This window comes from Lindgomyces ingoldianus, assembly GCF_010093535.1.
Source record: "Lindgomyces ingoldianus strain ATCC 200398 unplaced genomic scaffold BDR25scaffold_1, whole genome shotgun sequence".
Lineage (NCBI taxonomy): Eukaryota > Fungi > Ascomycota > Dothideomycetes > Pleosporales > Lindgomycetaceae > Lindgomyces > Lindgomyces ingoldianus.
In genome coordinates this window covers 1,268,242-1,289,964 of record NW_022985162.1, presented here as the reverse complement: position 1 = coordinate 1,289,964, position 21,723 = coordinate 1,268,242, and the positions used below count along the sequence as shown (strand labels likewise).

At 42.3% G+C, this 21,723-nt stretch overlaps 6 protein-coding genes across 6 annotated transcripts; 3 read left to right on the top strand and 3 right to left on the bottom strand.

Moving 5' to 3' along the window:
* Positions 1–9,176: 9,176 nt before the first annotated feature.
* On the bottom strand, positions 9,177–11,705 carry BDR25DRAFT_3894 (iron-sulfur clusters transporter-like protein atm1). The gene is made up of 7 exons (XM_033698079.1): positions 11,212–11,705; positions 10,891–11,159; positions 10,664–10,840; positions 9,815–10,607; positions 9,688–9,761; positions 9,420–9,636; positions 9,177–9,363 (listed from the first exon to the last, which is right to left on the bottom strand). The coding sequence occupies exons 1-7, from the start codon at positions 11,681–11,683 to the stop codon at positions 9,299–9,301; spliced, it is 2,067 nt and encodes a 688-aa protein (XP_033554625.1). The 5' UTR covers positions 11,684–11,705; the 3' UTR covers positions 9,177–9,298.
* A 127-nt stretch (positions 11,706–11,832) lies between these two features.
* Positions 11,833–13,282, top strand: BDR25DRAFT_299578 (uncharacterized protein). Its single transcript, XM_033689190.1, has 4 exons — positions 11,833–12,213; positions 12,262–12,623; positions 12,679–12,895; positions 12,944–13,282. The coding sequence occupies exons 1-4, from the start codon at positions 11,902–11,904 to the stop codon at positions 13,220–13,222; spliced, it is 1,170 nt and encodes a 389-aa protein (XP_033554624.1). The 5' UTR covers positions 11,833–11,901; the 3' UTR covers positions 13,223–13,282.
* Positions 13,283–14,645: 1,363 nt separating this feature from the next.
* BDR25DRAFT_299576 (WD40 repeat-like protein) lies at positions 14,646–16,025 on the bottom strand. Its single transcript, XM_033689189.1, has one exon. The coding sequence runs from the start codon at positions 15,909–15,911 to the stop codon at positions 14,844–14,846; it is 1,068 nt and encodes a 355-aa protein (XP_033554623.1). The 5' UTR covers positions 15,912–16,025; the 3' UTR covers positions 14,646–14,843.
* On the top strand, positions 15,939–17,568 carry BDR25DRAFT_348101 (GRF zinc finger domain-containing protein; the record flags this gene model as incomplete). The annotated part of the gene is made up of 3 exons (XM_033694371.1): positions 15,939–15,981; positions 16,017–16,104; positions 16,131–17,568. 3 exons carry the CDS (start codon positions 15,939–15,941, stop codon positions 17,566–17,568), a joined length of 1,569 nt encoding a protein of 522 aa, XP_033554622.1.
* Positions 17,569–17,598: 30 nt separating this feature from the next.
* BDR25DRAFT_348100 (uncharacterized protein) lies at positions 17,599–18,311 on the bottom strand (the record flags this gene model as incomplete). The annotated part of the gene is made up of 5 exons (XM_033694370.1): positions 17,599–17,662; positions 17,699–17,844; positions 17,885–17,905; positions 17,977–18,138; positions 18,177–18,311. The coding sequence occupies 5 exons, from the start codon at positions 18,309–18,311 to the stop codon at positions 17,599–17,601; spliced, it is 528 nt and encodes a 175-aa protein (XP_033554621.1).
* Positions 18,312–18,361: 50 nt separating this feature from the next.
* BDR25DRAFT_299575 (uncharacterized protein) lies at positions 18,362–21,525 on the top strand. The gene is made up of 5 exons (XM_033689188.1): positions 18,362–19,236; positions 19,288–19,365; positions 19,414–20,048; positions 20,104–20,225; positions 20,309–21,525. Exons 1-5 carry the CDS (start codon positions 18,708–18,710, stop codon positions 21,423–21,425), a joined length of 2,481 nt encoding a protein of 826 aa, XP_033554620.1. The 5' UTR covers positions 18,362–18,707; the 3' UTR covers positions 21,426–21,525.
* The last annotated feature ends 198 nt before the right edge of the window (positions 21,526–21,723 follow it).

The window sequence follows — 21,723 nt, the reverse complement described above, 5'->3', positions numbered from 1 at the left end:
TAAACTATTTATATACTTTTAAATTTTTATTTTTATAAGCATTAATTATAACTTAAGTTTTAAAGTATTACTTAAAGTTTATAACTACTAGAGCTTATTATATATAAGTAGTAGTAGTAATAAAGTGCGCAACTTTACATTAAGGCCTATTATAACTTATTATAAGTTAAAAGAAACTAATCTAGCGCTTTAAAACTTTTTTTAGATATTACTAAAAGTAATTATAGCATTATAGGCTACTTTAAAGTATAGTAAAAACTTTATTTTTATAATATAAGTAATTTAGTTGTGTATAAGGTTTTTAGCTTAGCGCTTATACACTTTTTTTAAAAGAGTAAAACAACCTATATTAAGTAGCTATAAAAGGTGTAATAAGTAAAAAAGTATATAAATAGTAACTAATAATTTTATTATTTTTATAGTATTACTAAAAATAAAGTAAGTTATAGCTTTTATAGCTATTAATAACTAGTAAATAGTAGCTGCTAATAGTACACTTTTTTATATGCACATTAAAGTGCTTTAACTAGTCTAGACTAAGCTAATTAGTAGTCTAGCTACACTTAAAGATTATAATAACTTAATTTTAGAGTAGATTTTTTTTATACTAGTTTAAAAAGTAGTTGCTACTTTAAAAGATAATAAAAAGTAAAATAGCTTACTTTTTAGCATTAATGCTCTAGATAGCTATTGTCTACTTCTAGTTACCTAGCTAAACTGCTTTTAGCTATTCTTGTCTCTCTAAACTTATAATAACTACTTTAGTAGATATTTAGCCTATTATAAACTTTATTTTATTAAAGTTATATATATTATTATCTTAGATACTATACTTAGCTTTAATATTCTTTATAAAGTTAAACTAGCCTTAAATTACTATAAGATTCTTATAAAAAGCTTTTTTATAGTTATACTTACACTTAAACTTTACTTTAAGCTCTAAGTAATACTTAATAAATATATTAAGTGTCTGTACGCAGCAGCAGCGTCACAGTCTGGATACAAGCGATCGCGCACGAGCAGGATCACGTATCTATGTCACATGATGCTTGTGCGCGAACCTCTGTGCGCAAACATCTAGATATCCCCCTTTTCCTCTATATAAAGAAAAGATAAGAGCAATAGAACTAGAAACATGTTGCTCTTACTTTACCTACTTTGTACACTGTGCACACTGTACACTACTCTTACTCTTACTACTTAAGTGCTTATACTATAAGCAGCTAGCTGTTAGAGCCTATTTAACACTAATTAGTAGTTAATTTAATTAACTATAAATTAGTAAAAGTAATAATAAAGTACTTATACTTTATAAAGTACTTTATTTTATTACTTATCCTTTAGAAAGAGTAATAGCAGAGTACTTACACTTTATAAAGTACTTTATTTAGTTACTTATCTTTTAGAATAGCAGATTAATTTTTTACATTATACAGCAAGCTCTGCTACTATACAAAGTAAAAAAAAAATAGTGTAAAACACACACTAAAGCTACTAAAGCTGCACAACCTAGTAGCTAGATAATAGCATATTAATCCTTTACATTACACAGCAAGCTCTGCTACTATATAAAGTAAAGAAAAGATAGTGTAAGGTGCACACTAAAGCTATTAAAGCTGCATAACCTAGCAGCTAGATAACAGCAGTACCTGTGTAATTTACTAAAAAAGTAATTAACTATACTATTATAATAAAATCTTATTAGCAACTAACAACTCTATGTAATAATAAAAAGAATAAAGAATAATTTTTATTATATAAATAACTTATAAAAAACATAGAGATATTAGAGGCAACACTACAAAATAAGACTAGCCTAGAGTACTAGAATAACAAGATTAATATGTTAGAGGCTCTAATAAGCTTATAGACTTAATTATATATAAGTTATATAATTACTAATTTACATATAATAACTTAGAAGAGTGCTACTTTTCTAAGTGTGTATATAAAGGATTTTAAAAGATAAACACTATAAGACTTTTTAGCACTTAGCTACACATTTAAAAGAGAGCTTATATAAGTGCTAGAGAATAAAAGAATTACACTACAGCTAAGCACTAAAGGTACCTAAGCCTAGAAGCTGTATAATATAGCATAAAAGAAAGTAATTACACTAAAAAAGCTTTATACATAACTCTTATTACTATATAAGGCTCTACATAGAAGCAGACTAAACATAATGCTGCTATTAACACTAAATGTACTAGCATTACCTACTTCTACACCTTAGCTAGCACTACACTAATTACTGTACAAACAATACATGCTACCCTACCTAACGCCTGCTCCACACCCTTAATTGTACACACCACCGCCTGCAGTAGTGTATGCACTACTAATACCACCTGCACAATCTATACTACATTACAACCTGTACAAACTTCTACTCTAGAGGGAAACTGCTAAAGAAAAACTTCTAGTAGATAAGATTATATAATTTTAAAAAGCATAAAAAAAAAATAATAACTATATAAGTTAACTATATAACATCTTTATAAATAAAATAAAAATTTTTATTAATTTATATTAACAGCTAGATATCTAGGAAACTTAGTACACAGACATTTTTCTAGATATTTTAGAAGGTTAGGTAAATATGTACTATATGTATAATATAGGCTCTAGACATAACTAGAAGCATTTATATAACACCTTAAGTAGTTACTTTAACACTAATGTAACCTATAGCTAGTACTAAACAGACTAGACAATAATAACCTTTATATAATACTAATAAAAAAACTTTAATAAGAGTTTATATAAAGCTTTTAAAATAATAATTAATAAGCTTACACTTATATAAAAGGTACTAAAAATAAAATTTTAAAAAAATGTTTTACTGCACACTGCTATTATATAAGCCTGTTAAGGATAACTAGAACTAGAACATGCTATGTTTACTATTAAGCCCTTATATAAAGCCTTATTTAGCAACTTACAGGCATTACTCTAAGTTACTATAGACTAAAAGGTAAACTAATACCTCTAGGAACTGCCTAATGTATACTACATAAACTACTAATATAACTCTGCATAATAAGAGTCTGCATAATAAAAAGAAAGCTTCTCTCTGTGTAGAAAAAGATAATATAAAAGATCTCTATCTAGGTTTAGGCTATAATCTAGAGATAACTATACACAGATAAAAAAGTGCTTTATTTGCTATAAAAAAAGATATTAGTTATTAAACTACTCTTATAATAACTATATATAAGTAAAGAACTAGTATGTTACCTTATATAAAAATTTTTATAATAAGACTTTATTATATAAAGCTATTACCTTGTACATCTAAAACTTTAAAAGTTACTCTAAGGAAAAAAATAATTTGCATAATGTAAAAAAAATAAAATAAAAAAGTAAAAATGCTAAGAAAGCTATTAACTACTTTACCTCTACTACTTATCTACACTATGCAACAAGAGAGAACATTTACAGTATTAAACCTAAAGAATATGCTAAGCAGTTTATCCTTAATAACTAATACTATACAGTATACTAAGGCAAACTATAGGACATAGGCGCAGTAAAGATCTTTACTATTAGCAAGTTTTAACTTAAGGTGTATATATAAGAGAACCTATGTATAAAAATTAATTAAACACTTAGCTAAATAAATATTAGCTTTAAAAGCTAGACACTAAAAAGATTAATTAGTACTATATAAATCTAAAACCTAATTAGTCTAGTTATATACTACATTTTAGAGACTTTAACACTATTTCTACTATTACTAGTAGATGCTAACTAACTTAGGGCATACTTTAACAACATTCTAAATATTATTATACATAAAGATAAAACTACTATACTTATTATATAAAAATAAAGACACTTTTTTTTTAATATTAGTAAAGAAAAATTTATATTTTTTTTTACTAAATTAGAACTTTACTACCTTTACTGCTAATTTAAACACCCTTGCATAAAAAGACTCTAGAAGATGCTAACTAGCGCTAGCTATAACATTAATGCTGCAGTGCTAGAAGAGATTAAGAAGTTTTGCTACCTCTACTAATTATATAACTAGGCTTTATAAAGATTTAAGTTTATAATTAAAAATAACACTTACTTTAACTATAAAGTTATTATTAATGTTATATAAATTAATAATAAAAATGTCTTATATGTTATTAATGTAGACACATTATTTTAGGCTGCTATATTTCTAAAATCTATGTCTACATAAGATACTTAAAATGCACTATGCAAATGCTAAATTAACACCTATTAAGAACCTCTAGACTACATTATGTATAACTCTAGTATAAACTTTACTTTAGAAGATTTTTAAGCTTATGTAAAAATTATAAGAGCTACATGTAAGTAGATGCCTATAGAAGCACATTAGGCAGTTAAAAAGGTTAAGCGCGCGCATACACCTTTTTAACAAGTGTTTAACATCCTAAAGACTAAGCTAAGTAACTGTATAGATAATAAGGCTATCCTACAGATAGCAGTTAAGGCTCTAAACAACATAGCTAGCCTACACAGTCTAGTACCCACACTGCTAGTCTTTAAAGTATACCTAAGAATTAACCTAAACTCTCTACTATTACTAGACATTATTGCATAAGTAAGCGCTATATAAAAGGTAATAAAGATACTTTAAAAAGACTATGTAAAAGTAAATATTAATTATATAATTAACACTTATAATAGCTTTATAATGCATAAAGTTCTTAACCTCCCCCTTAGCTTAGAGATTATAGCATAGAGAGAGAAAAAAGGCTAGACTAGCCTATATAAGATTAAAAGCATTAAAGGGAGAGACATTATTATTAAAAAAAAAATAGCCTACTAAAGCTCTAATATACATAGGTTAAACTATACTATAAAGAAAAGAAGAAAGATAACCTACTTATAATAAATAACCTAGATAAACTAATCTCTATATAAAAAAATTCTTTAAAGAAAAGGAAAAAAAAATAGCCTTATAAAAATATTATAAAGGCAGAACTAAAGCCTACTACAGACTAAGCCTCTTAAGATAGCAATGCCGCACTAGTGTAAAAAGAAGATATAGATACTAAGAGAAGTAAAAAGTAAAGAAAACCTATATAAAGTCTAAACTAGGTATTTTTAACCTAGAAAAAAAAAGATAATTAGGCCTTATCTATTAAGCTCTATATAAATAGTGTAATTACTACACCTAAAAAACTATTTAAGAAATTAGACTATATAAAGATAAACACCTTAATTACTAATAGCACTTTTAAGGTTATAGCATATAACTTAATAAAGTATAAAAGTTAGATTTTTAACCTCTGCCTTATATAAAAAGTAAAAGGTAAAATAACTTAACTATATAAAAAATCCTGCCTAGTGTTTGCTAGCTACTTAGATAAAGAGAAAAAAGAAATTCTTACTTAGTTACTAACTATTTAAAAGATAAGCTAAAGACTACTTTTAGCTATAAAAGTAAGCCTAAGAGCTATATACAGAATGCATTTTAAACTATGTAATATTACATAAGTATACATTTAATTAATAGATAAGCTTATGCGCATGCTGTATATAAAGCTACTAAAGAAGATGCGCTAGAGCTTTCTACTAAATATAATACTCTAGGTTGTATAACCCTTATATAGAGCTGCTAAATTAGGACTGTATTAGTTTAAGATATACTATAACTACTATAAAAAAAAGCTGTGTATGCACATCTTTTTATATAACCTCTACTTTTTAATTACTAATAAAGAAGAGCACACCTTTAGTATTACTAGCCTATAGACAGATAACACTTTAAGTATTATAACAAAGAATTTTACATAAAGAGAAGAAAAAAAACTATAAAAGGTAAAGTTTTACATAAAAAGTAAAACTATTTTAGTAAAAAAGCAGCTTATTAAGTTTAATAGTAGAAAAATTAAACTTACACATAACATAGTAGTTTTTACTTAGAAGAGATAAGTAAGCTACCTTTATATAATTAACCTAAAAGACAAAGATGCTGCATAATAATATATTAAGTAATGTGCAAGAGGGGCATATATTGCATTTATATGTTAACTAAAGGCAGCATTTAACTTTTTTATTACTGCATAAACTATAGACCCTTTACATAATAACATTAATGCACTTAACGCACAAATCTAATAGCAGATAGATAATAGTAAGCGCAGTTTTACTTTTCTACTATTATAGCTTAATTATGCAAAGCTGTTTATCTTTATAGATAAATTATTTACTAATAACAAGGACCTTAGCTTATAGCTAGAATTTTTAATTATATTAAGTAATAAAGACTATATAAAGCAAAGCAACTACTTTAAAATACTAGGCAACATTATACACTAAAATTCTACTAAGTGTAAAAGAGTAACTAGAAGTGTTCTTACTAGTAAACTATATAGAATAGTTAAAGAGTTTAATAATGCAATTACCTTTAGTACAACTCTATAGTAAATTATATAAACACTTAAACTACTACTAATTCTAGTAGTAATCTGCATAGATTTAAAGTTTTTATATAATTACTTTATTAAGCTAGGCACTACTAGTAAAAAGTAACTTATAATTAACATTATGTTACTTTATAAATTATATAAGAAAAGGGAAATTACTAAAATTAAGTAAATTAATAGTAAAAATAACTTAGTAAATATATGTATAAAGAAAACACTAAACTAAGCTTTTTAATTACTAGTCTTAACTAACTGCCTCTCTGTCTAAATAGAAGCATCTGTGGACTAGCTAGATCCTGTGCGCAAAGATGCCTTAGACTAACTAGACTAACAACACCTTTATATAAGGCTTATTTCTTTTTATTTTATTTTATTTTTTTTTATATTATATATAATTATCTTTCTTATTATAAGGATCTATTACTGCTAGCACTATATAAAAAGAGAAAAGAGCTAGGGGATTATACAGCAAGGCTTAGAAAGTAAAGGATAAAGAAGAGAAAAGCTATTTACATAGCACAACTAGCTTATTCTAATGTATAGCATTACTAAGGCAAGTCCTAATAAATAGGGTAGAGTAAAGGCAGAACATAATTAGATAAACCTACACAGACAGAAGAGAGGTAACGCGTACAGAAAGTAACTCTTTAGACAAAAAGAAAAGTTGCTAGTGTCTGTACGCAGCAGCAGCGTCACAGTCTAGATACAAGCAATTGCGCACAAGTAGGATCACGTATCTATGTCACATAATGCTTGTGCGCAAACCTCTGTGCGCAAACATCTAGATATCCTCTTTTTCCTCTGTATAGAGGAAAGACAAGAGTAATAAAACTAGAAACATGTTGCTCTTACCTTACCTACCTTGTACGCTGTGCACACTGTACACTACTCTTACTCTTGCTACTTAAGTGCTCATACTATAAGCAGCTAGCTGTCGGAGCCCATTCAACATTAAGCTAGTTTATACTAATATAGCTTATATTATGCTTAGTGTGTAAAGAATTAGCTATATTAGCTATAGCTGCTAGCTAAGGGGGAAATCCTTACGCATCTAGCTTAAGTATGTGCTAAATAATTACCTACTTTTTATTATTATCTAGCTTTTATAAGTTAGCTATATAATTAGCTTAAAAAAGTTATTTAGTGTGTTAGTTACTTATTATCTTTTAAAAAACTTTATAGATAGCTGCAGTGTGTTAGTTAAAAAGTGTTATATTTTATTTAAAAGCCTAAAGTGTAAGCTATATCTAATGTTTCTTTAACACGTCTAAGTAGTGTTATTAGGAATGCATTAGTGTAAAAAAAGTAGTGTAGTAGGGTCTTAGCAAAAGTAAGCAACTTAGGTGTGTGAGCAACTCGCCCATGAAGTACGTTAGAGGGGACTATAATAAAGGCTAAAGAACGCGCTATACATGTTATTATTATACATAACTACAAACTTAAAGACAAGCCTGCCTTAGAGGGGGGTAATGTAATAGTGCTGCTTGTTAAGCTCTACTACTAGTTATATAATCTTACTAAAAGTTAAGTAAGCGCGCTAGCGCCTTAGCGCTGCGTAAGCTTTTCTCTTACAAAAACCCTTTACCTCCTTTACTCCCTATCCTAGTTTAGCTAAAATAGAGCCGACCTACTCTACCTTGCTTCCCCAGCTCTATACAGTAGTAGAGACAGTGCTTGTTATTATATAGTATATTAGTTATTTATTATTTTTAAAAAAACTTTATACATAGCTGCAGTATATTACTTTAAAAGTGTTATATTTTATTTAAAAGCCTAAAGTGTAAGCTATATCTAAATTTTTTTTTTGCACGTTTAAGTAGTGTTGTTAGAAATGCATTAATGTAGAAAAAATAGTTTAGTAGAGTCTTAGTAAAAGTAAGTAACTTAGGTGTGTAAGCAACTTGTCTATAGAGTACGTTAACTAAGTCATAGCTACAACCCTCTGTAAAGTACAGAGAGGCAGCAGTCTTATATACCTAGTAGTGCTTGCTGTCCTCTTTTAAACACGTTGTTCCCCTGTCGGCCCAACTAGACCCTCGTAACAGACTTCTATTATATAGTCCTGAATAACGGGGAGCTTCCGAATTCTATGATATAACTGGGAAGGACAGCTGTAGCACCTCCGTGTGTGGTGACAGAACTGACCGAGGAGGTGACTAAGTTACACACATACTTGTGTCCTTGCAAGTAAGAAATATTTTTAAGTAGAGACTGACGAACCCAAAGCGGGACTTGGTGGCGATATGGAGGTCCCACTTCTCTACTGGGAGAACAAAGTAGGTACTACGGCGGGAGCACTCCTACTGAACGCCTAAAGACAAAATACTTCCCCACATTAATTTTACGCTAGAATCTAGATTGAAGGGTTGGTAAATTGTACAATGAAATCCACTGGTTTCACACCCAAGCGGGATCATAAGGTTGTTATTCTAATGTCCAGACAACTTAAAACTCGACAGAACAGGCACGTTGGAGAACCTCCCTGAACATTCTACGCTCAACTTAACCTTGTGCTTTCTCAAAATTGTATAGTCCCCATTCGCGCGCACTCGCAAATAGCGCAATCTGATCTTACCACCTGGCAAGACTAGATGTAGAACTAGCCGAGAGGGTGCGGGAAGTTTCTGGGCTGCGATAAGTACCATAGGAGGTGGCTAGTAGAGGCAGTCTCAATCTCGGTAAGGAGACGCAGATGCTTGAAAAGGAGAATTCGTACTTGCGTAGTCAAACCACGCTGCTGGGCGTCAAGGTTCACGACAGGAGAGTACCAGAGGTGTGAACTGCAGTAGAGGCCACTTGTAAAATTAATCAAGAGGATGGTATCTTTTCAAGAGGCGAGCTAGTACACCGAAGGCACGGAATTGTTATAAGGCGTCTTGCTTCTTTGGCTACCTTGAGCTTTCACCTGAGTATTTCGACTCTTCATCCTTATCCGCAAATAGCGTCTCTTGGGCTGTCCAAAAATGAGTCTTGGGTTCTAAATACTGGCGCATGTAGGGAATGACATACCGCTCCATAGTTCCGAATAGAGCCCAGCACGATCGATCAATTGCTGGTGCGTTCCACTCTCTGCAACTTGGCCAGCCCGGAGGACAATAATGAGATCACAATCGTATATTGTCCGTAGACGGTGGGCGATGAAGACTGAGGTTCTGCTTTTCTCCTTCAAGATACTATTGATGTGTGACAACAGGGCTTGCTCGGTATGCGTATCCAATGCCGATGTCTATAGTCTCAATTAGCAGATTACATTGAGAGGGTAAAGTAGAGGACGCACTGCTTCGTCAAAGAACAGCAAGGGAGGATCTTTTAGAATTAAGCGGGAAACAGCAAGGCGCTGTTTTTCTCCTCCTAATAATTGTCAGTACATGACAAGGAACCTGCAAGTGTCGGGTCTGATCTACCAGATATCATCATTCCACGCTCTCCTACCATGGTTCTATATCCGTCTGGGAAGTTTTGAATAGTATCGTGTACACGCGCTTTCTTGGCTGCCTCGATAACCTTTTCTCGGGACGCTTCTAGATTTCCATAGCGGATATTATGCTCAATGGTGTCGTTGAAAAGGGGCGTGTCTTGGGGTACAACTCCAATTGCTTTTCGCAAGCTTTCTAGGCTGACGTCCCGAATATCCTGGCCATCAATCAGGATGCGGCCCTCTTGCACATCGTAGAAACGAAACAGGAGACGGAGAATGGTAGATTTTCCGCACCCACTGGGACCAACCACAGCAATTTTCTTGCCGGCAGGAATGGTAAGTGTAAGATTCTTGAGAATTGGTCGGTCCGGTCTGTAACCGAATGTGACATTCTCGAACTGAATATCTCCAGCAGTGAGAACCAGGGGCTTGGCATCTTTCTTATCCATCACGGAAATGTTGACCTTCTGTAGGTTAAACAGGGTCTCCATATCCAGTAAGCTTTGGCGGAGCTCACGATATACGGAACCGAGGAAATTCAGCGGGACGGAGAGCTGAAAGACAAGCTGGTTGACCATGACGAGATCTCCAACGGTCAATTGTCCAGTAGCAACCCCACTAGCTGCAAAATACATCATTGCTGTCAACGCGCTGGAGAATATGATATTCTGGCCAGAATTGAGAAACGCGAGAGAAGTAGCTACTTTGATGGACGCCTTCTCGTAGGCTTGCAAGGCTTTGTCGTATCGCCCAACTTCGTACTTCTCATTATTGAAATACTACACACAGGATTGAGTAAATTCACCTTGCAATCACTAGAGGATCATCACCATACCTTGACAGCTTCGTAGTTAATCAAAGAATCAACTGCAACAGTAGCTGCTTTGTTGTCGGCAGCGTTCGCCTGCTTTCGAAACTTAGTTCGCCATGAGGTTGTTAAGATTGTGAAAGCAGTGTAGGCGGCCATAGTCACGCCGGTGACGAGGGCAAATTTCGCTCCATATTGATAAGTCTATACAGGTTAGAGTGAAACTAGTAGAAGGGAGCCCCGAGGAGGTTTACCAGGATGCCACAGACGAGAAAGATCTCCAGTGCAGTCGGGAGTACGTGGAACACCATGGAGGTCAGTAGGAATGAGATACCTTTGGTGCCTCGGTCTATGGCTCTGGTCAAGCCACCAGTGTGCCGCGCTAGATGGAAGCTGAGATCGAGCTTTAGCAGATGCTCATAGACACTGCAAGCCACTCTCCGAATGGCCTTCTGGGCAACGCTGGCGAAGACGGCATTACGAAGCTCCTGGAACAACGTAGCTCCTACGCGGGTTGCCCCGTCTGCTCATTTAGTCATGACCTATGACGGCGTTTGAGGTCCAAGACTGCTTACAGCACACTATCATGGAACCAGCCACTGTCCATGCCGTCCCGCCCACGACCAGGAAGTCAATATTCATTGAATCGACAATGGTCTTGAAGTAGAAGGGTACCTGGACATTGAGAAGCTTGGCCCCGACGAGCAAGCCAACAGAGAGGCCAACTCGGAGCCTTGTGCCCAGATTGTCCTTGGGCCAAAGGTATCTGGACATCTCCTTCATGATGGCCCAATCGGCCTTGCGCTGCTCTTTGTTCGACACTAGGGGCTCCGCAAGTAACGGTGCGGATGGTTGTAAAGGCTTCGCCGTTTTCGTGTGCTGCACAGTTGCCGGGGAGCCGGGGTGCGGCCGATGGCCGTGTACATGTTTCCTATGCAGTGGACTGGTCGCGAAGACGCGTGTGGCAGGTGAGTGTCGAGGGTGGGATCGTAGCGTTCCGAGAGTTGGCCGCAGGCACCCTGGCCGAGCGAAGAGGAGGGCCAGCATGGGGAGGGATTGGGAAACTGCGAGCCCCACGAAGACGCGGTATTTCCAGGCTCACCGTGGTGTTTGTCATGTTTGCTGTGTTTGCAGCCCTGCAACGCTGATATGTCAAACTCCATCCTCACTGCTCTGCCTCCCGTCACATTCACCCATCTAGACACCCTTGTCACATGCTCCGCTGTCGATGCTGCTGAAGCTCAGAGCTGTCAATTGACGCCACCATGCCTCGTCCAACCGCATCGCCACTACTATTGACACGCTTCGCCCGTCGCGCTCCCACGTCACCGCTCGCGGCAGGCCGATGCATCAACATCACGGCCGCGGCGCTTTCCAAAGCGTTCTCTACCCAGGTTCCAGGGCCAGCACACATCAATACAGCGGACAGCCCGACCCAGAGCCCAGGGTCGTCGCCGGACGCGCGCTTCGAGGTGGTCGGCTCCCCGTTCTCACTCCTCTCCGTGTCCCTTGATGCCTCACAGTACCTCTACACCCGCCGCGGCACCCTGGTCGGTCTGAGTGGGAAAGCCGAAAATGTGCGTCGCTCCTGTCTCGATGGCTCTCTCGGGAATTGACACGCGCAGACTCTTTCCACGCTCTCGTTCCTCGGCCCGATCCGTCGCGCCCCATTCGGCATCCCGTTCCTCTACCAGAAGGTCTCCTCGACAAGCCCCATCACCGCCCTCGTATCCACGAAATCGCCCATTGCGTCCATTGTTACCGTCACCCTCGATGGCAGAAATGATTGGCTCATCGCCCAACGCCAGGCCCTCCTAGCTTGGACCGGCCAGGCCCTCTCTTTGGCCCCACGATACAATGTCAAGCTTGGAGTTGCACACTGGGGCAACACATATGTCACTGGCCGGGGTTTATTGGCTCTTGTGGGTAGCGGTCAGATCTACCAGGTCCAGTTGAAGGCAGGAGAAAGCTACATCGCTCATCCCAGGTATCTAACCCTTCCTCATACACTACTCGGCCATCTAGAGCTAACTAGCCGGCAGCAACGTCCTCGCGTACACGGCTGCTACAAACCCACCCTCTCCCTTCCGCTTCAAATCTGCTAGCATTCGATTCCAGATACCAGATTTTGGTTTTCGTTCGCTATTACTGAGCGTCAAGTTTTTCAGAGTCATGAGTGAGACAGCCACATGGACGACCTTAGCAACCCTATTTCACACGATGAAGATCTGGGCTAGACGGTCGATATGGGGTGATCGGGTAAGCTAACAAAACAAATCGCTTGACAAGACTTCTCACATATCTTAGCTGTTTCTCCGCTTTGAGGGCCCCACAACAATGTTGCTCCAATCACGTGGATCACGTATTAGCGATGTTTTGACATTAAGAGACGTCAGTGAGATCGCCGAGACTCCTCCTGGCGCAGTGCAGGATGCCGTCTCCAGGAAAATCCAGGAGGAAATCAAGGAAATCTCGTCTAGCTCCATATCCTCACAGCAAGCAATAGCTTCCCAGCCAGTACCAGACGGCAGTAAAGTTCAGTATGCGACTATCCGCAATGGTAAAGCTGAGTTTGATAATTCGTGAATACGATCATTGAGAGGGTATATGTAGCATATTGTATTGTATATCGTGCTTGTACGCCTAGATTTAGAGAGGTGCGTTAATGGGACGGTATACCCACTATAGACGTTGGCGGTGGTCAAGAGGGACGAAAGCTTGAACAGCATACTAACAGAAGAGTTCTTAATCCATGCTGAATGAACAAAATCCTAGTAGCTGAACGTGTGCGTACCCTTGATATATGACCCTACTAACACTTCTCCTTTCATCAGTAAAACCCCCTTCACTCCATATAGCTTCTCTTACTCCATCTACACTCCTCCGACTGCTCCCCGGCTTCTCGTGATACTCAATCCCGGGGTGACCGCTTCGACTCCCAGAGCTTATTCGATATTCGCGATATGAATGCGTAGAACCACGGGGAGGGCGTACAATCCCAGGAGATAGATGAGCAGAGTAGCCGGATTGATGGGGAGGAGAATCGGTCACACCGTAGCGTCGGTCGACGGTGGATGTGGTGGAGAAGATGGCTGGGCGAACATTTCTGGAGTCTTGGATGCAAGATGACGTCAGTCGCGGCCCTTGCCAAGGCTCCTGCTCCTGTCACAACCTCAGCCATGTTAACGTAATCCACCACTGAGCTGCGCACCCTCAATAAGAAGCGATAAGAGGACGAATATAAAAGGAAGATCGAGGTAAAGGCCTTTGTCGCATTCTGTGCCCCCCCATTGACCTTCGCACGAAGCCCCAAGAGAAGTCCATGCCACCGAACTTCCCAATGCACAATCTAATGTCTTTCCTCCTCCCCATGTTCTCTGTATACTACCCGGACGCAATCCGGCTGGAAGAAGTGGCGAATCCGCGGTTGAACCCCATCGTCGCTGACAAAGCCCGCCTGCCTCAAGACATGCTTTTTATTGTACTGGAGATCGACATCTTGGTCCATGAGCAATTGATGTTTGTAGAGAGAGTGAGGAGGGAGACGGAGATGGAGGGGCTGGAGGCATTTGCTGGAGAGTGAAGTGAGGAAGGGGAGAGAAAGTGCGAGAGAAGAGTTGATGCAAAGGTTATCGAGAAGGCCTTTCATGGGTGTATTGAACGTGAATTGGGATAAATGGACAATATAGAGTGGAGCTAATGTCTTGCCGATGCCAAAGTCCATACTGGAAAATGAGAGGATGGAGGCTTTTACGGCGAGCATGGAATTTATCAGGAAGGCTTATGAGAGGTGTGGATTAGACGTTATGATCATGTGAGGGGTCTAGTGAGTGCGGAGATGGGGTCGACGTAGGGGTAGACGTCGGGATTAGTAGCCGGAAGCCTGTTGCATGTTTCGATACCCACGAAGTTCTGCAGTATCTTCTCGCCTAACGTGGAACGTGAATAGGGGAGAGGCTATCTGTTCAACATCTTGCTGGGGTTAGGGAGGACGTTATGATGAAATGTTTTGCTCTAAATAACCCTTATAATGCTCCTTGTTAGATGACAAGAGGTGGTATTTCCTGTTTACGATGGCAGTCTAATCAGCACTTTCTTCTTTCCCATGCAGCATAATGTAGATGGAAACCAACTACTTTTCATCAATTCGTGATACCTCAGACTCCGTTACATGCGAGAAAGGTTTGCCCAAAATCATCTCCCCGCGTCAATGCATGATAGCCCTGCAGTCCCACACCATGACCCTCTCGTCCCAGCCCGTGCTGGCACACCACCCCTCGGCACCAAAGAGACACCAGTCAACACCAGTCGCGAACTCGGTGTGCCGCACCATCTTTCCCATTTCCCTCCCGCCGCCAAGCACCATGGGATCCTGCTGTAGCATGTTCTCTTGCTTGATTGTGCCTGCGCCCATGGCACTCCCGTCAGTCCACACGCGGCACGTCATGTCGTAGCTGGCACTAAGCAGGACGTCGGAGAGGTGCGGCGACCAGGTCACCCGCCGCACGGCGTACTCATGGCCGGGCAGGACAGCGACGGGTCCGGCGGCGGGGGCGCGGATGTCAAAGGTGCGGATCAGGCGGTCGACACCGGCAGTCGCAACGATCGTGTCCCGATACTTGTTCCAGTCGTGGGTGAGGGCCTCGGACGGTGGCACACCCACGGGGGCGGCGGCTCCCATGCGCGGCTTCGGTGGAGTGTGGATGGGGATGTTGAGGGTGAGGTGGTTACAGGCCGAGGCGGGAGTCCGGAGGTCGAAGATGCGAAGGTGGGAGTCAGAGCTCACGCTGCTGAGGATGCTCGGGCTGTGCGGACTGAAGGCGGCCGAGTAGGTGCACGAGTGCGTTGGCAACGTGATGAGGCTCTGGCTAGCATTGGGATTCCAGATCTTGACGGTGCCGTCCCAGCTGCTGGACAGGAACGAGTCCTTGGCCACCAGGTTCCAGTGCACAGCAAACACTTCGCGTGCGTGCTCCTCCCACGACTGGATGGGGAACTGCGAGAGCGTGATGTCGAACAGCTTGACTGACCCGTCGCCGCTGGCCGCCAGCAGCTGATTCTCATGCGCCTCGGACCAAGTCGTGTCAAAGAGCGAGTCTTGCGTGTCGAACCACTTCTCGGCCACGATGCCGTTCGGCGTCAGTCCAAGAATGTAGACGCGACCGTTGCCCACAAGACCAAAGTTGGCAGATGCGGCCACTGCGAGGCGCGAGTCGAAGAAGGGAGAGTACTTGACGCTGTAGCCATTGTAGCCCTGCGTGCGGTATTCGAGCATGGTGCCAGCCGCTACAATCCAGAGTCGATGTCAAAATGGGTGCTTCTGGCGGACCTCATCATTGGCAGGGGTTTGTTGGTCTTTTTTTTTTTTGACGAGTCGCAGATGTCTTTCTCATCGAAAGGCTGGCGTCAGGACCTGAAGCTTCATCCGAGCCTCTTTCCGCCTTAGCGGGGAAGCTGCCGAGAGACACGTGATAAGGCGATCCCGCGTCTCCAGCTTCAGCCGTCATCAGGCGTGTCCCTCACTATATCCTCTAGAGGCCATCCTAGAAATGGACATCTTCATATCACGGAAGCGACGACCGCATTCCGGCTTGCAAGCAGAGCCAGGCGCACGTATCGCAGCTAAAACCGCCATAGAGGAGGAATCTACCGACTTCAAGTTAGCGCTGCTAGCATCGCTTCACCCGACTCTTGACGACGAGACATTGCTTGAAGTTCTGCTAGCCTCGCAAGGGTCAGTCGAGAATGCTTCCCAAGCACTGAACCATTCCTACACTACTTCCCCGAGAAAAAGGCCTGCCACCCCCCGAGTTGGTTACCAGTCTTCGCTCGCATCCTTCTGCATCACCCTGCCCCAGAGGACCGGCCTCGCAAAGAGACCTTTGACAAAGAGAGGAAAAACATTATTCCTGTATACACCAGAGGACATCGAGGCCCACACACCATGTTCGATCATCCACAACTTCCTGCCCGCCGAACAGGCCGACGCCTTGCTGGTGGAATTACTCGAGGAATCTCCCACCTACTCCAAGCTGGAGTTTAAGCTGTTTGATAGAGTTGTCAAAAGCCCCCACACATTCTGTTTCTATGTTGACAGTTGGGACGAGGCAGAGAGGCAGAAGACTGAGTACATCTACGACGGCCGAAAGGTCGATGACGTCCGCCGCACCCTCCCTGAAATGCGAAAGGCTTCAAAGTCCGTCGAAGAGGCCGTGAATAGTGAGATCCAGCGTAGGATCCGGGACTTTTATCCAGATGGGAAGAAACTCAAGTACCAATCACCAAATGTCTGGAAACCCAACACCGCTTTTGTGAACTGCTATGATGGACCGAAGGAGTGCGTAGGCTACCACTCTGACCAGCTTACCTATCTCGGTCCCCGCGCAGTCATCGGCAGTTTGAGTCTAGGCGTAGCTCGTGAGTTTCGAGTACGCAAGATTCATGTTGAAGACAGTGATCTCCGCAAAGATGATAGTTCTCTCGCCGATGCCCAAGGGCAGATATCGATTCATCTCCCGCACAACTCACTGCTTATCATGCACGCAGAGATGCAGGAGGAGTGGAAGCATTCAATAGCTCCAGCTCAGGCGATAGATCCACATCCTCTGGCGAAGAACAAAAGACTGAACATCACTTATCGGTGCTACAAACAAAATCTCCACCCAAACTACACGCCGAAGTGTAAATGCGGAGTACCCACTGTACTGAGATGTGTGACGCGGAAGAAAGAGAACAGAGGTAGGTACATGTGGATGTGTCATACAAATTATATTCCTGAGCAGGATGGGTGTTCGTTTTTCCAATGGGCGGTATTTGACGACGACGGCGAGCCCTCATGGGCAACCAATTTAAGGACCAATGCAAAGAATGGAGAAAAAATGGAAGGAAATCCAGAATTGACAAGAACAAGCTCCGACGACAATCGAAACTGAAAGACGTCGACTAGCGGCCTTTCGAGCCACTTAGCTTGCAGTGGGATAAAATGATGATAAGGGAGAGGATATTGTCGTCTCCCTGTTCCTGAGGCTGCAATGCCGTCATCTCCACCGTCGTGTTTGGCACCAATCATTCATAACACGGTACGAGTAACTCATGTCTCCAATGCGGATGCTCCCCACAGTTCTGATGATAAGCATTTCGTGTGAAATGTTGCTGTCGCCACACCCAGCCCCATGTCGACGCCACACGGTTCGTGGAACATTGATGGCCTTGTGGCACTAAGAGAAGGGTATAAATAGAATAGGTCACGGTATCAATAAAGCAACATTCCTCAATCGTCAACGAGAAGAAAGCATTAATAAGGTTGAGTTGTCAGGTGAGTGCGCCGGTGCGTCGAGTACGATATTGGAGTCTGGGTTGAGTACTCTCTTGGGACAAGCGCCCAGCAAAGCGAATATTGATCCTTTGGACTGGGGACACAAGCAGCACAAGCAGCGAAAGCAGTACCAGCAAAGTCGAGTGCCATCAGCCAAAGCATTGACCGAAGCTTCGACATGGCGAATCTGGCTGGTTGCGCTGTGAGCTGCTGTTAAGTTCTGACGTTTTGGCCTCCATGGGGCATTGGCTCGGCCTTGGCCGCCGTCATGCTCAAGAGTCCGGGGCTGCTCATCCCGCAGCCAATGATACCCCTGCCTTGTGTCCCCTGCCGCATCGCGATGGAGTGATCGTTGCCCATTCTTGCTTGCATAGGATGCCTCATGACGTTCGCCGCACGTCTGTGCCGCTGTATCAAGAACAAGATGGATTCTAACAACTGGATCCCCAAAGTAATTCGCTGGCCTCAACAGGCTCATATCACCTCTCTCTGCTTGCCGCCTCTCAGAGTCTCCTGTTTGTTTTGTCTTTTTGCTCCCTGGCGCGATTGTTGTTTTTGTCTGCATAATACCACAATTCGTTCCTAGTCCTTGAGTTACCTCTCGATATCCGTCTTGCCACTCATATAATTCCTAGCCATTGGCTACTCACGCCGCATATAAGCCCGGCAATTATATCCATTCGACGTCGATTCGTCATTCTTATCCAAAACGTTCAATATCCCTCCTTGCGACCGTTGATATCGCTATTCTCACTAATGGAACGCGTACGACCCCAGCCCGCACACAAGTCGCCCGACCGCCAGAAATCCGTGTTTATGGAGGTTGGTTTGGTTGATGAAGAAACTGTGCGACGGGAACGCAATCCCACACCCAAACTTACGTCCACGCTAGTCTCAGATCCGACCCCGAGACGACTGAGACCCGCAAGAATGGTACGGTTTCGAAGCCAAGCAGAATTCTTCGAAGAGAAAGAGAGGGAAGGCCATGAGCACGATAGTGGGTGGGAATCGATATCTGATATTGAAGAATCAGACGACGAGACGCTGGCAACAATGAAGCTATATCCGAACCGGGCTACCAACACATTCTCCGGATTGTACAAGGCAGGACTACTAGTGCTAGTGCTAGCTTTGATGCTTCCTGTACTCCAAACCAGCCCTATTTCCACGATTGGGGTACGGGGGGGCGTAATACCACTGCAGTCGATCGACTATGTTCAGGGAGTACACATCTCCAAGCGAGAAGATACAAATACCCAGATATGCAAGAGGTGGAGCCATCAAGGTACGTATCGGGTTACGGATATATATTTTTGTCTAATTGCTAACCTGAAAGCGACCATTGTGAACGGAACGCTTTACATGTATGGTGGCCGCTCTAGTACGGATGATCAACAAACAAGCAACACCTGGAGTATGACTTTTGACCAATTTCAACGCATCAGATTGTTAACCGTTGTAGATAATGACTTCCTGGCCCTCGATCTCACGAAGGCCTGGCAAATCAGCAGTCCCTCCCTCACCGGCCTTCCGCGGCCCTCGGGGCCACCTAAGGTTGCAAATGGATATCTCTGGAACTCATATGACTCGCTTTTCCTTTACGGTGGCGAATTCTCTGACGATCCCGTAGCGACGCCCGTTGGGACCTCCATGTGGGAGTACAACATAGGCTCGAAGCAATGGATCGAACATCGAGACCCGAAGAGCTCAACTGGCGCGAATGCGGAAGGAGACGGTCAGTCAATTCAGCGCTCGGCAGAGGGCGCTGGCTTCGGTGTAAGTACGCTAGGTCGAGGTTGGTACTTTGGTGGCCATCTAGATTATCTTACCACTGAAGGCTGGAACATCCAAACAGCGAGAGTCTACCTCAAGAGTCTAGTCGAATTCACCTTCCCAGGCTTCACTAACAATGCCGTTGAGTCTCTCCGAAATGGAAAACCAGCGGGCTCGGATGGGACCTGGAGAAATATCACGGAAGGTGGCTTGCAAGACAGCGCTGGGTTTACTGAAAGAGCTGATGGACTTTTGGTATATGTTCCTGGGTTTGGTGATGAGGGCATCCTGCTTGGTCTCACCGGCGGCACCAACGCTACCTTTGTAAGCTTCGAATCATCTTCGATGTTGGTTGGATGGTTCGCACTGACACCCCTAGACGCAAATGAACGTGATCGATGTGTACGATATTGCCGAGTCGACCTGGTATAAGCAGACTACCAGCGGCAAGATGCCAGAGTACCGTGTCAATCCGTGCGCCGTAGTGGCAGCCGCGGCAGAGTAAGCCTTCTTCTCTCCACCAAGACACTTGAATAGCTTCATTTGCACTCCTTGCTTCGCGATTTGCTCACCAAATAATGTAGTGGCTCTTCCTATAACGTATACATGTTTGGCGGCCAGAATCTCCAACCCTTCAAAAACCAGACCCAATACGATGATATGTGGATCCTGTCCATCCCAAGTTTTACATGGATCCCGGTCGATATGTCCAAACAATCCGTCCCGTATGCTCGCGCCGGCCATTCCTGCAGCGTCTGGGACGGGCAAATGGTTGTAGTAGGCGGTTATGTCGGACAGGAACTGTCCTGCGACTCTCCCGGCATCTATGTCTTCAACATGTCGAGCCTGGAGTGGTCAACCCAATTCACTGCGTTAACTGGTGACAGGGCACTACAACCTTGGAGCGGTAAGGGTGATGACAGTGCGAACCCGCTCGCACAGCAGGCAAACCAACGGGGCTTCAACAGCTCAGCAGGACTCGAAGGATCGTATGGCTACCAGGTCCCAGTAGCCGTTCAATCTGTCATTGGAGGCAAGGCTACCGGCGGTGCAACCCTTACTGCACCCGTTCAGACTCCAACCAGTGGACCCCTTGCAACTGGAAAACCACAAACATACACGGTCACTGGACCTAACGGGGCCATCATCACTAAAACTTCAGTCCCAAATACAGGAAACAAAGGCTCTGGGACTAACGTCGGCGCCATCGTGGCTGGTGTCATTGCAGGTATGTGTGCAACTATAGCAGCATATTTCGCGTTCTGTGCCTGGATCTACAGAAAACAAGTCAAGATATGGAAGGATCACGCCACCATGGTCACCGGGCGCTCAGCCACGAACGAAAAACATGACCCTTGGGCTGCTCAGGGTGCCACGATTTCCTCATCCGGCAAGAACTCTAGTGAACGCGCAGCCAGAGAAGTAGCTCATAACATCATGAGCACGACGAATACATCCAGTGCCAACTCAGGTCTACATCCTAGTTCCGTTAAAGACCCATGGCCTAGCGATGACACTCGAACCGCCTATCAAGGCGCGACAGGAGCTGCGGGAGGTAGTGGGACTGATGCGTTGGGGAGGAGAAGTAGTGTGGGGAGTTCGACGGATGACCTGCTCGATGGGCAGGAGCCGGCTTTCTGGGGTTCAAGAGGTGTACTGTTAAACCCGAGGAGGAGTTTAAGGGTTATTAATAGGGATTGATTGATGCGTGGCGCTCTCGTGAATGGAGCTATGATGTGGTGTTTTTGTCTAAGGTGTTTTTGTCCAAATTTGGGAAGTTTTCCCCTCAATTAAGGTGTGTGTCATGATTCCCATCTTTCTGTCGTGAATCACAAGTGTGGGTGAATTCTCTTTGACCTAGCCGCTGTTTAGGTCAGCGGAGTGGCATTCGTCAAGGAACAACGAAATCTTGTTCCGAACACCATTAGAACTACTGGCTAGGCAGCATCAATCCGACGCCGTAGAAGGGAGCGCTGAAATTACAACCACGAGAAGCGCC

Bases quoted from the DNA above. Each gene is read 5' to 3' on its own strand.
- BDR25DRAFT_3894 (XM_033698079.1), bottom strand. From the start codon at position 11,683: ATGCTGGCCCTCCTCTTCGCTCGGCCAGGGTGCCTGCGGCCAACTCTC. The intron at 10,608-10,663 runs GTATGGTGATGA...TCCTGTGTGTAG, and splicing joins TTAACTACGAAGCTGTCAAG to TATTTCAATAATGAGAAGTA. The intron at 9,762-9,814 runs GTAGATCAGACC...GACAATTATTAG, and splicing joins GCGTGGAATGATGATATCTG to GAGGAGAAAAACAGCGCCTT.
- BDR25DRAFT_299578 (XM_033689190.1), top strand. From the start codon at position 11,902: ATGCCTCGTCCAACCGCATCGCCACTACTATTGACACGCTTCGCCCGT. The intron at 12,214-12,261 runs GTGCGTCGCTCC...TGACACGCGCAG, and splicing joins TGAGTGGGAAAGCCGAAAAT to ACTCTTTCCACGCTCTCGTT. The intron at 12,896-12,943 runs GTAAGCTAACAA...CACATATCTTAG, and splicing joins GGTCGATATGGGGTGATCGG to CTGTTTCTCCGCTTTGAGGG.
- BDR25DRAFT_299576 (XM_033689189.1), bottom strand. From the start codon at position 15,911: ATGCTCGAATACCGCACGCAGGGCTACAATGGCTACAGCGTCAAGTAC.
- BDR25DRAFT_299575 (XM_033689188.1), top strand. From the start codon at position 18,708: ATGGAACGCGTACGACCCCAGCCCGCACACAAGTCGCCCGACCGCCAG. The intron at 19,237-19,287 runs GTACGTATCGGG...CTAACCTGAAAG, and splicing joins CAAGAGGTGGAGCCATCAAG to CGACCATTGTGAACGGAACG. The intron at 19,366-19,413 runs GTATGACTTTTG...TAACCGTTGTAG, and splicing joins ACAAACAAGCAACACCTGGA to ATAATGACTTCCTGGCCCTC.